Raw genomic sequence first — 17,884 nt, forward strand, 5'->3', positions numbered from 1 at the left:
ACACACACACAGAAACACACAGCAATAAATTTTCCTGTTATTTTAGGTACATAATATTAACATAATTTTTATATTCTATTTTATTTCGTTGATTATAAGTTTATCTTTTAAATTACAATTTTAAAAGATATAATCAATTGTCGGGTAAACAATAAAATGTTTTTTGTTATTTTTCGAGAAATAATGTAAGCTTAAGAACAATAGTTATACATCATATAGGAGTATATATCATCAATAAAAAAGACGATTTAAAAAATCTTATATTTAATAAAGAGATTTAGAGAAAATTTTTTTTAGAGAGAGAGAGAGAGAGAGAGAAGGAGGAAATCAATACTAGGTCCATGATTGTAGTTCAAAAAGGTAGCGTATACGAAGCAGAATAAGAAAACTGAAACTTGTGCGCTATTAACAAAAAACTAGGAATATGAACAATAACATTTTTTTGTTGGTTATTGTATTCTCCACGGTCAACATAACATAACCTTGAAATGTATAAGTATGCCATTAGGTGGTTTTGCATTCCCGTCAGCTGGACAACCACCTTGTTCTGAAATTTTCTTTCTTTTTTGCGTAGTATTTTGTGGTGTTTTTGTTAACTTGTTTCTTTTGTATCGTTCCTTAAGATTCACTATATAACAATTAGTACATATTTTATTTTTGACTAGTTTTAGTGTGTGTGGTGTTTTGTTGTGCTCCAATCCATTACAAAAAATGTGCTATTGTCGTCTCTGGTATGGCAATACAAAATCGACAAACGATTTGTAATCATTTAATCCTCATCATCATCGTCGTCTTCGGGTACAAACAGATCATTTTCCTCCAAGAAATTGGCCACCGATTTACTAATGGCTGCACCAATGAATAGTCCAGGCAGCACGGAACACAACACACCCACCATACCGAATGGTGTCTCCTCCGGTTTGGGTTTTAAAGCTCCACTACGAAAATGTGTAGATTGTCTCCTTTGTGTCGTCTCGCTAATGGCTCTACCCAATAGTTGTCTCATAACGGGCGATGAAGATGTCAAAGTTGTAGCTGCGGCTCGTATTTGTGCGATGCGTGTTACTAACATTGTGCTGTCGTTTTATTTTTTTATTACTTCTTTGTGGACTATATAAAATACGAGAAAAACACAGTTATTTATTATATATTTTCGACGATTTTTTTCTAGATTTTACCCCAAATTTCCAAAAATAATGCAAAAATAATAGTGTCAAGTGTAAATATAGGTGACAACTGATTGAATGTTAAATGGCAACTGCAGCCAACTTCACTCGAAAGAACTTTTTGTAGCATCCAATAAAAGCGTTTGAGCGTCGGGCGCCTGAAGACTGCGTTAAAATTGAGGTAAGACGTTAAAATTTCAAATTAAGCGTCAATTTTGGAATTTTTCAGAGATGAAATATTTTTTTTTAATAAATTCTTTTAATGTTTTTAAATTTTATTTCCAATAAATACCTTTTAATTTGCGTTTGTGCGTCAAGCGACTAAAATTAGGGTAAATTAAATGTAAGGGAAAGTCCTAAGGTGTTTAGATTTTTTAAAAAATCCTCTTTTTTAATAAATCTAAGCCTTGAGAATGGCGAAAGTCCTAAGGTGTTTAGATTTTTTAAAAAAATCCTCTTTTTTAATAAATCTAATCTAAATAACCATCTCAAAGGTCTGGGTCACTACCTTTTAAAGTGACCCTCCTAACACTGGGGTGGCATGCGACCTCGTGCCTATCAGCGTTCTACGGTTTGCAGTCAGGGTCCCAGTCAGGGTCCAAGTCCTTGCGATGGTAAGAGGCTATGTCATGGTCGATCTTAATCCCTCACTGTATGTCGAATTGCCAAAGTCGATCCCCAGGGATTTGAGGTTCCGGACGATCTGCGAGTAGTAATTATGGACCGAGCTGACCCTGACGGGATCATCAGCGAGGATAAATGGTTGCTGTCCAACAGCTATCTGAAGGACCTCTTCCTATCCGACGAGGTTAATAAGCAGAGCCTACGGTTTGGCCAGACCTCCTTATACAAAGGGGTCAAGGATGTTAATTGTCGTACTATAAAGATTGCGGACTTCCTTAAGAAGCCAATTAACAACCTGGACCGTCTTTGGGAAGGTAGTAGAGCGGTCTAAGAGATACCAAGCGGTATGGTAACCTCTGTGTTTATCCCACCACCTTTTAAGGGGCTGAAGAACAAACTAAGGTCAGTGGAAAAGCAGAAAAATGACTGCCTTCATGTGAGGAGGTGGATAATCCTGGCCTCATTTGAAAGAAACGGCGGTGTAGTCGCGAAGTTCGCTACCGATTCTTCTCAAGAGCAATATTTGAGAAAGAATAAGGGTGAGCTTCCCACCTCCAAAACAGTAAGCAGACAGCAGCAAGTGCTAATCGTAGTGCAGATTAATCTGCATCACTGCTGAACTGAACTGCTACTCACCCTCTCTTCTTCAAATACTGATATCGCGCTCATCCAGGAGCCTTACCATTATAAAGATAAGGTGACTGTGAACAATGTGACGGCTACTCTTCTAAAGATATGATGCACGGTTTTGACTGCCTCACAAAACCTTGGAGAGAAGGCTGCAAGGAAAGCATGTCAAAAGAGCTTAAAAGCGTACAGATTGGGATGTCTATAAAAGACAATTCAATAGGTACAAGCGCAAAATCAAGAAGGCTAAACGTGAGTCTTGGGTCTGCTATGGTGAGTCAATCGAAGGAGTCAACGAAGCGTCCAGATTTCGCACAGTACTATCCAAAATCTTAAAGGTAGTATTAAACGAAGTGATGGAACGAATACAAACTCTAGCAGAGAGACTCTTTATTTTCTATCGTCAACCCGCTTTCCTGAGTATTGTAAGGACTACCCAAAACTGGTATGGGCGATAAATAGTTCTCAATGTTATAAGACTCCTGGTCCTGCTGCAACACGCAGATGAACGCCTTATGGGGCCTTTAAACATAATTTTTATAAAATCCAAGCCTTGCTGTTTCTTAATTTTTTTTAGTTCTCGTCGTGTTGGTTCTTTGACAAAAATATTTTTTATAAAATCCACGACTTTTGGGTCCTTTGAAAAAATATATCATTTATGAAATCCAAGTCCTTGAAAAAATATTTTTTATAACATTCATGGTCCTATAAAAAGTATTTTTTATTTTATATATTTTGAATACAATACTCTTAACCTTTGTTTGTATATATTCCAAATAAAAACAACATTTCTTTTTTTTTGCCGAAGTGGAATTTTACATATTTTTTATTATTTTTGTTTTTATTTAAAAAAATGTGTGTGTATGGATTTTCAATAGATTTCTTTTGTTTTACATAAATATTTCAAGAGATATTTTTTTAATATATAAGATGTGTGTTTATTTATTTACTGATAAAGATAAATATATGCGCATAAGTATATATATAAAAAAATTGGGGGGAAAACATAAAAATAATAATTCATTGTTTGTATTTTTTTTAATATTTAAAAGATAAAAAATGGAAAGAAACTTGGAGGGGGGATTGTAATAAAAAATTGGTTGTTTGGTTGGATGAACATAAAATTCCAAATCGTTTACTTCTGGGAGCAGTGTGTGTGTGAAGGAGTTGTCCACCTTTTTTAACAGCCTTTTTGTTCCCAGAATGGTTGGTAGTTGGTGGAGGAAATGCCAAAAACAAATTGGTGTTTTTTTTTCATCAAAAATTAAAGCAATATTTCACACATTTTTGTTGTTGTTGTTTTTTATAAAACATTTTCAAGCCAATAGGGTGTTGTTGTTGTAGTTTAGGCTCTTTTGCTTTGTTTTAAAACACTTGTTTTTTTTTTGTTGTATTTTTTCAATAAATTTTTTTGCAAATTTTTTGCGATTTTTTTATTTGGATTTTTCTTGTTTTTTGTTTTATTTTTTCAAAAAATGTATATTTTAACCTTGTATTGGTTGGTTGTTGTTGTGGTTACTTTTTTAAGGTTTTTAATGGCATTTTACGATTTTTTTGTGGATTTTTTCAAAGTTATTTTTTTTGTTTTGTATTGAATTTTTTTTCAATGTTTTCTTGTTTCAAGTAGCAAAAAATCAATCGTTCTTCTTCTTCATCATCTTTTTTTCCTTGTGTTGTTTTTTAGGTTTTTTCTTGTTGTTGTTTTTCAATATTTTTTATGCATTTTCATTTTGTAACTGTTTTCAATTTTTAGTTTTTAATTTTTTCGATTTTTTTGCAATTTTTTTGTTTGGTTTTTTTTTAATTTTTCAAAGTGTGGGCTTTCAACAAAAAATATATATTTCTCAGCAAGTTTTTTAAATGAATTTATTTATTTTTTTAACATGGAAGAGGGGAGGAGAAGAAGAAAAAAGGTTCGAAGTTGGTTTGAACGAATCTCAAGTTGTTGTTACACATTTTTTTCTTCCAGTAGTACAACAAAAAATTCCGCCGTTTGGTGATTGGTTTCTTTTTTCTGATAGCGCTTGCATATTGTTTTCTTCTTCTTCACTTGCCTAAAGTATTAGATGAAAGCGGGAAAAAGGGATGGTGTTTTGGAAAAAAAATCAAAAACATAGCGAAAAAAGTAAATAGTAGATTTTCAATGTTTGTTAAGACAAAATCTAGAAAATGCTTATTTTTATAAAACAAAAAGAAAAAAATGAATAATTAAAAAAAAAGAATAGGAATTTTAATTCCATTAAAAATTTATCCGTTGAAAGAGGAGGTTTTGTTTTGCTGAGCTTTGTTTTTATAGGTAAGAGGATTTGTTGATTGGTTTTGTTTTCCATTTTGTGAAGAGTTTGCTACTAAAGTTTTTCTTGTTGTTGTTGTTTTTGCTTTTTGTAGTGCTTATTTTTTTGTTTTCAAAATATTTTTTGTTTTAGTTTTTTTTTTGGTTTCTTGCAAATTTTTCCTTTGTTTAGTTGGTAGGCACAGTTTCGCGCACATTGTGAACCTGCAAAACGGCAACAGCTTCTTCAACCTTGGCCTTGAGGGCTTCATGATCCTCGATCATGTGCAACAGCTCGGAGTTTTCGATTTCCAACAACATGCCGGTGATCTTGCCAGCCATGCTGGGGTGCATGCGTTCAATCATGGGATACAAACGTTCACCCAAGATTTGTTTTTGTTCTTGGGGCTTGGCATTGGCCAACATGGAGGCCAACAGCTTTTCTTGACCTAAAAGAAAACAAAGACAAGGCAAAAAATTAACATTGTTGTTACAGCTATTGTGTTGTTGTTGTGCCTAACTTACCACCCTTTTGATGCATTTGTTGAACCTGAGGCTGAGCAGGAACCTGTTGTACAGCTGGATTGCGCACATTGGTGTTGTATTTGTAGTTGGCAGCTCTCTGCTGTCCACCACCGGCGGGCATTGGGGCACCAGCCATTGGCATATTGGCAGCTGGGATGGTCTGTTGTCCGGTAATGGCACGAGCGCCAGTATTACGCATGCTATTAGCCGCACCAGCGTGTGCGCCCTGTACGCCTTGTTGTTGACCGCGAGCAGCAGCAGCTGCAGCATTTGGTGGACGATATTGGGTACCGGCAGCACCGGGAATGGCGGGGTTTTGGAAACCACCGGCAGCGGGGGCTGCCTGTGCCACACCTTGGGCACCGGCAACGGGACGTGGTACCTGACCAGCCCAGCGTGGGGTGTTGCGCATAGCGGTGGGTACCTGAGGGCCGAAGAAACGTTGAGCTGGACCCATGGTGGGGACAAAGTAACTGCCAGCCGAGGCAGGTTGGAAAATCTGTCCCAAGGTTTGCATACGCATACCACCCATGTGACGCATATATTGGGTGGCCAAATGGGCCTTGCGCACTTCCTTGCGTTGGGCCAAAGCAACATACAATGGCTTGGAACCAATGACGCGGCCATTCAATTCGGTGACGGCACAGGTGGCCTCATTGGGAGCAACAAAGCACACGAAACCAAAGCCCTTGGAACGGCCTTCCTCATCGGTCATAACCTTGGCCGAGGTGATGGTACCGTACAAGGAGAATTCCTTGCGCAAACGTTCATCATCGATGGTGTCATCCAAATTCTTGACGTACAAGTTGACGCCGAATACCGACTCTTGGCGTTTCTTCTTCAATTCTTCGAATTTACGCTTGAGTTCCTGTTGGCGTTCAGCCTTCTTTTGGGCACGAGCCACATACAAGGTCTTACCCTCGCTAACCTCCTTGCCGTTAAGGGCCTCAACGGCAGCCTCGGCCGCCTCGGTGGTCTCAAAGGCCACAAAACCAAAGCATTTGCTTTTACCATCATCCTTGGTCATTACCTTGTAGCTGGTAATTTTACCATATGGTTCAAACATTTCCTTTAGTTTTTCATCATCAACATCTTCGGCAAAGTTCTTGACATAGACATTGGTGAAGAGCTTGGCCTTTTCGCCCAATTCCTTCTCGCGTTCCTTGCGGGGAATGAATTTGCCAACGTACACCTTTTTGCCGTTCAACAACATACCATTGACCTTTTCGATGGCACTGTTGGCGGCCTCTTCAGTTTCGAAGTGTACAAAACCGTAACCCTTGGACGAGCCCTTATCATCGGTGGCCACCTTGCAACTTAAAATGTTGCCAAAGGCGGAAAATGTATCGTAGATGGCTTTGTTGTCGATACTCTTGTCCAAGTTTTTGATGAAAACATTGCCAATGCCGGAACGGCGCAATGAGGGATCACGTTGAGACCACATAATGCGAATGGGTTTGTTGCGGATCAAATCGAAATTCATGGTGTCCAAAGCACGTTCAGCTAAAAGGAGAAGACGAAAAACAAAAAATGGGAGACAAATTAGTAAATTTAATTTCAAAGAATATTTTATTATTTTATTTTAAAATAATTATAAAACTATATAAAATCAAATTACCTAAGATTTAAGAAAAAAAAATATAAAAATAAATTCTGTAACTTTTCTACTTCTGTTATATCCAGGAGAGATAGGATATGACATGGTAAGTCAAGCTAATATATTTTTTCTAGCAATTGTGAATCTTAATCGATTGAAAATAGAATACAGATCAATCGATCAATGGGTATAAATTGCAAATTCATATCTATACTTTATTTCTGTCCCTTCTTTAGAAAATGTAACTCTTCTACTTCTGTTATATCCAGAAAAATATAGGATATGACATGGTAAGTCAAGTCAATAAATTTTTCTAGCAATTGTGAATCTTAATCGATTGACAATTGAATACAGATCAATCGATCAATGGGTATAAAATTGCATAAAAAATACTCAAAATTATAAATTTTCAACAATTGGATACGGATAAAAGTGGATAATCCTTTGCTATTTTTCGCTCTAAAAAGCCCTAATAGCAATTTCCATTATCGATCTAAAGTACCCTACTCATTGATTTGCTCTTATTAGGTTCGTTCGTTTACTCAATATTTGTATAAATCATTACAAAATGTTGTTCGTTTACCCAAAAGAGAGTGAGTTGAGAGAGCAGATTGATTGTTGTGTTACAGAGCATTTGCAAATTCTTACAAGGAAAAATTTACTCAGTATGAATTTTCTTGCACCATCATCAGATATTAAATCAGTTGTTTTGTTATGTTTTGTAAACAAACAAAAAATTGTTCTCAAGAAATTTGATTGTTTTGTGAATTTTATTTTGATTTTGTATCATTAAATTCCAAAATGGATGAAGAAAACGCAAGTATTTAAAAATAAGGTAATACAAGAGTAATTGGCGAACGCTTTTTTAGGTTCCAAATCCAAACAAAAAAGTGTGCATCCCTAACATGTCTGGAACACCATCGGTTATGTCCACCCCAATATCAATTGCAGATACAGGAATAACAGGTCACAACCCTTTTAAATGTTGGTGGGGAACAAACAACATCAATTTTCCGCTTGTTATCCACTTTTCTAATAAAAATGCTGTTTTTTAGTTTGCGCCAATTTGTTTGTTGTTTTAATCAGCTGTGTCGAAACAATCTTTTTACTGGATGTTGTTCGTTTACTTTTTGCAGTTTTCTCTCTTGAAAAGGAAAAATTCGTATTTACTCTCTGCAAATTCTTACTGAGTAAATATTACTGGGAAAGTAAACGAACGAACCTATTAATATAAAAAATTTATTATAAAAAATTTTATATTCCTAAAATGTAACTTTTCTACTTCTGTTATATCCAGCAAAAAATATAGGATATGACATGGTAAGTCAAGTCAATAAAATTTCTCTAGCAATTGTGAATCTTAATCGATTGAAAATTGAATACAGATCAATCGATCAATGGGTATAAATTGCATAAAAAATACTCAAAATAATGTCTTCCATAAACAAATGTAACTCTTCTACTTCTGTTGTGTCCGGGTGCAAGTGGAATACAACATGGTAAGTCAAGCTAATAAAATTTCTCTAGCAATTGTGAATCTTAATCGTTTGAAATGGAAGTATAAAAATCAACCGATCAATGGGTATAAATTGCATAACAAATACTCAAAATGGTCCCTTCCGAAAAAATGTAACTCTTCTACTTCTGTTGTGTCCGGGTTCAAGTGGATTACAACATGGTAAGTCAAGCTAATAAAATTTCTCTAGCAATTGTGAATCTTAATCGTTTGAAATGGAAATATAGAAATCAACCGATCAATGGGTATAAATTGCACAAGAAATACTAAATATGTATATATATTTTTCCTATAATGTAACTCTTCTACTTCTGTTGTGTCCTTGAGAAGCTGGACTACAACATGGTAAGTCAAGTCAATAAATTTATCTAGCAACTATGAATCTTAATTGGTTGAAAGTGAATATAATATCCAACCAATCAATGGGTATAAGTTGCAAAAGCAAATAAATCGGAAGAAAATAATTTGTCCTCGCCTTAGTAAAGGAGAAAACAAATGGAATTTTAATTTCTATAATGTCCTAACATGTTTTTTTTTATTTTACTATAGAGCTTAACTTTTTCGATCTAATGAGCCATAACATCAATTAGCATTGTCGATCTTAAGAAGTGCGATTTGTTTAAGCAAAATGAAGCAAAAAATACATATTTTGGCTAATTACAAACTAAATTAAACAATTAATAATAAAATTACACATTTTTTATAGGGTAAAAGAGAAATGATGCGATTCCTAACGAATTTCTTAAATGTTTTAAATAGTACGTGACACTTGCCCTTTTTCGCTCTAAGGAGCCCTAATAATTGGATAATTGGATAATTAAAGAAATTCTGGCATATAACATATAAATATATATACGTCATCATCAGTTTGACTAAAACAAGAAAAAACACACAATGCAAAGGATCAAAAACCAACCTATGGAGCCCTAACAATATGACACCTGTTTAGTTATCATGTCTCAAGTTTGGCGCGCATTTTTAGAGGATTTTGGTAAAGAAAGGTTTTTGGTTTTGTGACAATGCATCTCCCGCATAGCCAATTTCCATAGCGACGTCCTACTTTATGAAAAAATTGTGTATTGTATTTATATCAAGATATAGCTCCCGGCAAGTATTGAAAATATCTATCCAAAAAGGGCTACCATTAATGGCTTCTCTTTAAAGGCTTTGATGCTACACCGAAGGTCGAACAATGAGCACCTGGAAAACCACATGGTTTCAGGAACACAAAAGGATATATAATCCGAATGTACCCCGATTGGTACCCGGGCAACGTCTGTCGTCTTATTCCATTATATTAAAATCAGTTATTGTAGCAGACCTATTGCTTTTACACAAAGGTCTGAGGTGATAGACGTTGGCCGAGTAAGACTCGGAAGACGTGGAAACGTTTAAAAGCAGCAAGGATGGCATCTACGAGTTTACTACACACACTGAGACCATACAGTTCTTCATAAAGACCAATTGGTCTGCATAGAAACCATACCTATAAAAAGGACAAATTGGGCTGTGTAGAGACCATAAAGGGTTTATAAAGACCAATTGATCGGTATAAAGACTACACAGGTTTTTATATAAAATGGTCTGAATATAGACTGCAGGTCGGAAGCAAATTAGTCTGATGTGCCTACCTTGTGTTGTAGAAAGATCGAGACCCAAAAAAAACCTAATCAAATTTGCTCCCTTATTAAAAATTAAATGTAGAGACCATAAAAGGTTTATAAAAAACAAATGAACAGAATAAAGACAATACAGGTTTTTATAAAAATTGGTTGAAAATAAAAGTGTACTATCATCAATAATAAATTAACATTTTGTTTTGTGTATGAAAACGAAACTCATGCATTGCTGCTCCAACAAGCACATGTTGGAATTTTTCTTTATTTCTTGGTCGTTATCAAAACAATTTTTTTTATAGAAATCGAAGACTTTCCAACAAAGACCGTATTGCGTAGACAACAAAAGAGACAGAGCACAAAGCAACAACAAAAGCAAATGTAATAAAATAAGAAAACAAATTGTATGAGGGGAGGGGGCAGGCAGGCAGACAACAACAAAAAGAAACGTCAAAAGTACATTCACTTTTCATTAAGGAGGTTATGTTTTACATTGGCTTGGCTGTTTTATCATATGAAATATATCAAGTTATAATAGTAGCTGCTGCTGATGGCGACTGCTTCTGCTGGTTTTTACTGACTGAGGGGACAATGACCTCCGCGCATTTTGTAGACAAGTTGTGTGTGTCTTGATGTTAAAAACAGAAAACAACGAAATTTAACCAACCAAAATTACCAATGACATGAAAAAATCCATTCACATGTTTACAAAAAAAAAAGAAAAAATACGGGAGGGAGGGGGTCGGTCGGTCACTCACAACAGCAGATAATGGTGAAAGTTACCCACCAATAAACCAAAATATACAATTGCTGCCCCCTGACTTGTTCAATATCTTTAACCGAATAACAAAAGACCAAAAAAACTGTAGACGTAGTTTCGATTGGACAAAAAACACAGACTTTAAATAACTGCGCAGTTTGATTTTTTGTGTTTTTCATGTCAACTGAAAAAAAAAAATAAATTCATTGGAGCAACAAAATAGCTATGAAGAAATATTTTAATATACTGCACACATCATCAGCAGCAACTGGACTGGACTATCATCATCTATTAAACGCCTAACTCGCGACGAATGAATGGCCTTGGAAATATGTAAAAAAATAACAACTAACCTAAACAACAACAATATATGTAGTAAAAATTAATTAAAATAAATTCAACCATAGAAAAAATAGAAAATCGTTTAAAATAATAAAAATGTGTAACCAATATAAAACAACGGTGATATTGATGTGAGGAATTTACAATAAACCGAATTTCCTATAGCTCTCCTTCTCATACATAATTTTACATAATTAAAAATGTCCCTTTTTACTATTACAGCATCTAAAAGAACATCTATAGAGATCAAAATAAAAATAATCGATCAAAACCTCTATTGGAGGTTTCCTCATAATGTATGTCAACCACTAGGAAGCTCCTCATAACTTAGTTTGACTTTCCGAACACTACTTGTAAGGTATTTGGGTGAGTAGAGAGCGTCTGATGGTTTACTGGGATTTTTTATTCGAACTTTCGGCATATTAGAGATCATTATGTATTAGGACATCTAAAAAGTTCCTCAAAATATATTCGAACCGTTATCTTTCACTTCTAGAGATTTTCATATAAGATATTCAGACTTCTATGGGCAGCTCTTCATAATAATAAGATAGTAAGCAAGTTCCTGAATGTGTTTTTGGAACAATAGAGAAGTACTTATGGTGTATTTGGATCTAAATGAGATATTCTTGTTGCGTATTCGGACATCTTTAGAAGGCTCCGTAATTTTCTAGAAAGTTCCTCGGTATATATACCGACTCCTAGTAATTTAGTGTGACTTCTAGATTGCAAGCAAGTCTTTAAATAAATTTTCCAAACTATAGAAGATCCCTTATAATGTATTTGGACCTTTTAAGGGCATTCATATTTATGTGGACATCTAGAATGCATGTCATAAAACATTCGAATTTGTGCGAAGATATTCATATTTGTGCGAAGTAAGGGAACTCCGTTTCTAAAACCTGGAGGATTATACATTTACCATTGTTTTGTAGGTTTTATCTAGAACATTGATCCAGTACCCAATAATCTTGCAAAGGGGAAATTGAATAAAGAAAACGATAATTTTCTCTTCCACCTATTCCTATACACTTTAATTATTAGCATTTTCATAGTTCCTATGTTAGTTCATAATTCAGACTATAGAACCCTGCTAAACATACATCAGCTGTTTAGTACTGAGAGGTGGCGGCTGGCTGCCAATGAATTATGGCGCAATTTTTGTTTCAAAGGAATGGCTTAAAAAAGGCGCTAACATTTCGACCATATTTAACAATAAAAAAACAATGAATGGGCCAGATCAGGGGCGGCCCTACACACAACAATTCCTAAATAGAAAATCTTTGGTAATTATAGATTTTTTTTCAAACGTGTGGATCCTTAATAAGCCCTTTAATTAGGTGGTTACAATACTACTCGAACGATTGGTAGACTATATCATCAACAGCAACTGAAAAAAACTACCTCCTATACCTATATATTCAATGCCACTTCCTTATGGCCACATACAACACATGTGTTTTTTTTTTTTTTTGTATGTATGTATACATGTGCCGCCATACATTCCAAACTAATCTGGAACTATGAAAAAAATAAATAAATTGAAATATATATCGCACAATTAGCGATGCTATGCTGCTTATTCTTCTTCACAATCTATTGTGTGTATGGATGATCTGAATGGCCCAGTCACAAATTAAAAATTATTCACAGCCAGAATGTGATGGTATTTAAACTCAATTAAGAGGTGGGCCAGTAACAACAAAACAAAAGCAAAAACAACAATAACAATGGTTGGCAACAACACCAAAGGTATGTATAGCTCATGAATATTTAATCATAAATACCCAAAAGGTTTAAATATTAAAAAAAAAAATCACGTTTTTTCCAGCATAGAAAATGCAAGTGAAGAAATCCGCAACAATAACAACAAAAAGTGGTGTCATCATCCAAACGCACTGGGAGCACACACATATTAAGGTAACAAATAAAAAATATTGCCAGAAAAAAAAACAAATTAAAACTATGCCACGACGTTAATATATAAAAAAGGCAGTAATGCTGGTCGGGTTATTTTGGCTTTGTATGATAAATAAAAGCGAAACCAGTTTCATTTCGGTTTTCATTTCAGTTTTGTGAACTGAAAATGAAAAGAAGGTAGAAGAAGTGCCAGCAAACAACAAGGCGGAATTGCATGACAACCGAACAAAAGAACAACATATTTTCATCTTTTGAAAAAATAATAGCCCCCCTCTCTTTTTTCTAAATAGCTGCACATACAAAGAATAATGTTAACGTGTGCAAAAAAAGAAATGAATCCGAAAGCAGCACACATACACTGGAACAAATTAAAATAAAACAACAAATATTTCCATAGAAGAAATTCCAACTGGGTAAACAAAAGTAAAAGAAAAAAATTACTTGTGATGGAATATGAACGAGTAACGAAACCTAATCACCCCAATTCATATGAATGTTTGAATTGATGGTTGGTGGTGGTTCTCTTGGAATTCAAAAAAAGATCAATTTAGGAGAAAAAAAAAACAAATGTGTGAGAATTTGAAATGTAGCTCATCTCCATTGTTAGGATAATGGAATTAAAAAAAAGACATGATGTTTTGCAAAATTGATAATCAGAAAAAGGCGGTACAATTCATAACAACGAAATGGTTTGAATTTAGAAACAATACTTAAGAAAATTAAAACCCATGGAGGGAGAAACCAACCCTAGTATACATTTACTGTTATTTTCAAAATAATGGCATTTTTATTAAAAACAAAAATGTCTGTTGTCAACCCTCATATATATGTACGACACTTGCGACAGACATATTTAAAATATTCAACCTTAATCGTATTCAAATCACAGTTAAACCGAATTAAAAAACAACAACGCTATAGTTGTTGTTAGTAATGGTTGAATGGTAACAAAACTCATTTTGTTTTGCATTGCAATTTTGTTGCTGTGGCCAGTGTCAGTCGCAATTTTTTCTCCATTACTGGTTTCGAAAAAAAAAAACAACATTAAAACAAACAAGGTAATGACTATTTAATTGCACTTTTAAGTCACGGTTTGAATTTAAAAAAAAATGTAGGTTTTTCTACCATATGCAAAACAACAAAAATAAAAAGAGGTGTAGAGAGGTGGTGGTTGGCGGTCTGCTCTTTCGAAATATCAACTTTAATATTATGGAAATAGTTTTGGTTAAGCGGAAAGAGAACGTGATTGGCTAAAAATTAGTTAAAATGTTTTTAATTTAAATTTTTTGTTGTGAAGAAATGTTTGTGTAAAATTTTTGATAGGAGGATTTGCCACCGAATGGGAACCAAAAAAATGAAATATGAGCCAATTCTATTGTAAAACATGTATGAAAATACTGGGGGTACCGTTATATGAGGACTATATCCGAATGTCAACAATTACAGAGAGAGAAGAAAACATATTTGTCACTTTTATCAACATCTTGAAAGAATTTTATTAATTAAGGTAAGACAAAGAAGGTTTCAGAGAAAGGGTTAATAGCTAGAAGGGAGAAGAGGAGTGATAGAAAATATAATTTCCTCTCCCCAACTAACATTATACATAATACACATCAATTCTCAGCATTTCCATAATTTCTATGTTTGTTCATAATTCAAACTATATAACCCTGATCATCAGCTGTTTAATATGAGAGCTGGCTGGCTGTTAATGAATTAACGCGCAATTTTTGTTTCAAAGGAATAATTATATAGAAAATGCTTAAAAAATTATAATTTCTGCCATATTAAAAAAAACAATGGATGGGCAGAAGCCCAGAGGCCCTATACACAACAAATAATAAGAATCCGAACTATGAAATTATAATGAAAAATGCATTTTTTTCAGTGTCTAATACCGTGCGTGAATTTTTTACAAAATCATTTCAGGGTCTAATAACAGGCGTGACTATAAAAAAAAAAAATACTTTTCAGGGTCTATTAACCAGTTCGAATTTAAAATTTTCAGTCTATATAAACAGACAATTAAAGAAATAAAAAACAGGTTGGATTTAAAAAAAAAAAATGATTTCATGGCCAAATAACAAGTTTGAATTTTTTGAAAAACTATTTCAGGGTCTATTAACAGTTTGGATTTAAAAACAAAAAAACGATCAAATAAGAGGTTTGGATTTTTTGAAAAATTTCTTCAGAGTCTACTAGCAAGTTTGGATTAAAAAAATAGTTCAGAATCTATTAAAGTGCGTGTATTTTTCAATGAAAAATAATAACCTTCCCTGAGTATTATGTATGTATAAAAATGTATAAAAATCTTATAAATTTCCATGTGAAAATTTTCATTTTTTCCTAAATACAAAATTCCGAGTTCATCACATTTTTTTTTCTTTCTTTAATTTTTGTAAACAAAAAAAAATCCCTATTTCTAGATTTTACACATCATCGTCGTCATAAAGGCGAGGTTTTGGATGATTCACAATTTGTGGTGGACGACACGAATACATTTTTTTCTTGCTTTCAATATTGTAAACACACAAAAGCGATAACATTGCAAATTCCATGGAAAAAATTGCAAAAAAATCCCAAATGGGGGAAAACTTACCCAACATACCATTCAGTAATCAAATCTCAATACCACTTGAGAACAAGCTTATAATAATAGTTGTTCTTAAGCTTTTTTTAGTAATATTACAAAAATGTTGTTAAAATTTGACTTCACAAACAGTTTTCAACTATGCTTGATAAACTATTGTTGTACACAAATGTTTCTCAAGAGTTGTATATTGAGATGAGTAACCTTTATACATACTAGTTAAGATAAAATTACATTTGTAAGCTTATTCTACAATTGCAAGAATAAGCTTATAGTAATATTACACAAGTAATTGTATCATAAGGGTTCCGTTTTGATTTTTCTACAATTATTAATAAACATTTATCAAGATTATCTCAAGACTTTTTCAAGCTTATGCTTGTGTTGGTAAGCTTAATATAATATTATTCTCAATACTTTTGGTTTGTTGGGTAATTACATACTTACAACTACACACACACACATAAACAATGTATGAAAATAATAAAAAAAAAACAAAGCAACAACAAATACACTTACCATCAGCTGGTTGTTGGAAATTAACATAGGCATAGCCCAATGAACGACGAGTTATGATGTCACGGCAAACACGAATGGACATCACTGGGCCAGCCAAGGAGAACTTATCAAAAAGTCCAGCCTCATTGATGTCATGATGTAAATCACCCACATATAGAGAAGCCATTTTTTATTTCAAGTCCGTTTATTTACTTTTGTTGATGATGTAAAAAGAGATAAGGTGATGAAAAAAGTATAAACAAAAATCTACACAAAGGAAAAACTTAAAAGAAACTGTAACGAGAGATAAGAAAAAAAAGATAACATTAATTTTTTAATATATCTCTGGGGAAAAAATTAAGAAAAAAAAACAGCTACGTTTGATGATAAGATATTTTACAAAAGTGGCGGGCGGGTGGCCGTTGTCACAAATAAAATGCTGCAATGGCAACCCTAGTTATGTTTTTGGTAGCTGTGCTGCTAAAAGAAATGAGTGAGTTGATTTCCTGTCGCAATCACAAATACACTCTCTCATACACACACGTAAACAAGGGCAGGCAGGCACAGCACACTCACTCTTCATTTCTCTTTGGTAGACGACGATGATGAGAAAGAACATGAATTGCCATGGTTATGAACGGGGGCACAAGAAAACCACTACAATTTCTATGCAATTCACAATTTTAATGGCAAGGAAGTTGGAAAAAGAAAAACTCCATCAAAAAACATTAAATTATTGGCAAAACAATAAACATTCGATTTTTTCTTCTTCTAACTGCTGCAACACCACACATTTTTATTTTGAATCGATTTTTCCATCTCTTTCTAGCACAAAGCAAATTTCCATACATCTTTCACGCTCACTCATTTCTTTTTCCATTTTAAAGCTACTGCCACTGCTGGCACGACGACCACACCACGTTTTTTTGTCTTTTTGCTTCTTTCATCATAATTTTTTTCGTTTTTTTTTTTCAAAGAATGTCTGGTAACAACTTAATTTTGTTGGAATTTTTTTGTCTGTTCATGATCTTTTTCTTCTTCCTTGTCGTTGTGCACTTACGTTTTTAACTCTTTCGATTTTTTTGCTACTTTTTACAATTTTTTTTGTTTTTTTATTTTTATAATTTTTTTTTGTTTTTTTATATTTTTTTTTTAATTTTTCACAAAAAATGTGATGACGACAAGCCGTGTGCTACAAACTCCACGACCGCTCACCAAAACGGACTCGACTCGTTTGTAGTCGGATTGAAAAGAAAGAGACTGTGCAATGCAAGTACTTGATTACCTCTATGTGGGTACTAGTGCTGGCACGAGCCAAACAGTGTTGGTAAACTCATGGTACGTATGATGATGGTAATTAAAATGAAACGGGCGGGTGTTTATTAGAAAAAATAATAAAGAAAAACAAAAATAAATTATAACGAAATAATAAAAACTTAAATTAATTATAATAAATTAATATTAATAAAAAATAATTGATTTTGTTTTATATAGAAAAAAAGGGTCATTTCTATAGGAAAAATGGCCTCAATAGCTGAGGACCAATTTTTTTTTCTTTCTTTAGAAGAACATTTGGTTACCAGTTTCTGTTCCAGTACGAGCAGTGTGTCATTATTAATTCATATATGTGTTATCACTTCTTAGTGAATATCGTTATACGACGTTTATCTTCAGAGGATTTTTAATAGTCTACAATTTGGTCCTCTGCTTCTGTGGCATTTTTGCTATAGAAAAAATTTGCTTCTGGGGCATTTTTTTTCTATACAAAAAAATTGGTCACCAACTTCTGTTCCACAACAAGCAGTGACATGTACACTTATTTCATGAGTTA

At 33.7% G+C, this 17,884-nt stretch overlaps 2 protein-coding genes across 2 annotated transcripts; both read right to left on the minus strand.

Annotated features, from left to right (window-relative positions):
* Positions 1-769: 769 nt before the first annotated feature.
* Positions 770-1,072, minus strand: LOC133326887 (essential MCU regulator, mitochondrial). Its single transcript, XM_061535500.1, has one exon. The coding sequence runs from the start codon at positions 1,070-1,072 to the stop codon at positions 770-772; it is 303 nt and encodes a 100-aa protein (XP_061391484.1).
* A 3,730-nt stretch (positions 1,073-4,802) lies between these two features.
* On the minus strand, positions 4,803-16,265 carry LOC133326877 (polyadenylate-binding protein). Its single transcript, XM_061535490.1, has 3 exons — positions 16,075-16,265; positions 5,215-6,717; positions 4,803-5,138 (listed from the first exon to the last, which is right to left on the minus strand). The coding sequence occupies exons 1-3, from the start codon at positions 16,238-16,240 to the stop codon at positions 4,879-4,881; spliced, it is 1,929 nt and encodes a 642-aa protein (XP_061391474.1). The 5' UTR covers positions 16,241-16,265; the 3' UTR covers positions 4,803-4,878.
* Between the last annotated feature and the right edge of the window lie 1,619 nt (positions 16,266-17,884).

Source organism: Musca vetustissima, unplaced genomic scaffold, assembly GCF_032173495.1.
Source record: "Musca vetustissima isolate MV318-11 ecotype Yass unplaced genomic scaffold, APGP_CSIRO_Mvet_v1 utg6219, whole genome shotgun sequence".
In the NCBI taxonomy this organism is placed as follows: domain Eukaryota; kingdom Metazoa; phylum Arthropoda; class Insecta; order Diptera; family Muscidae; genus Musca; species Musca vetustissima.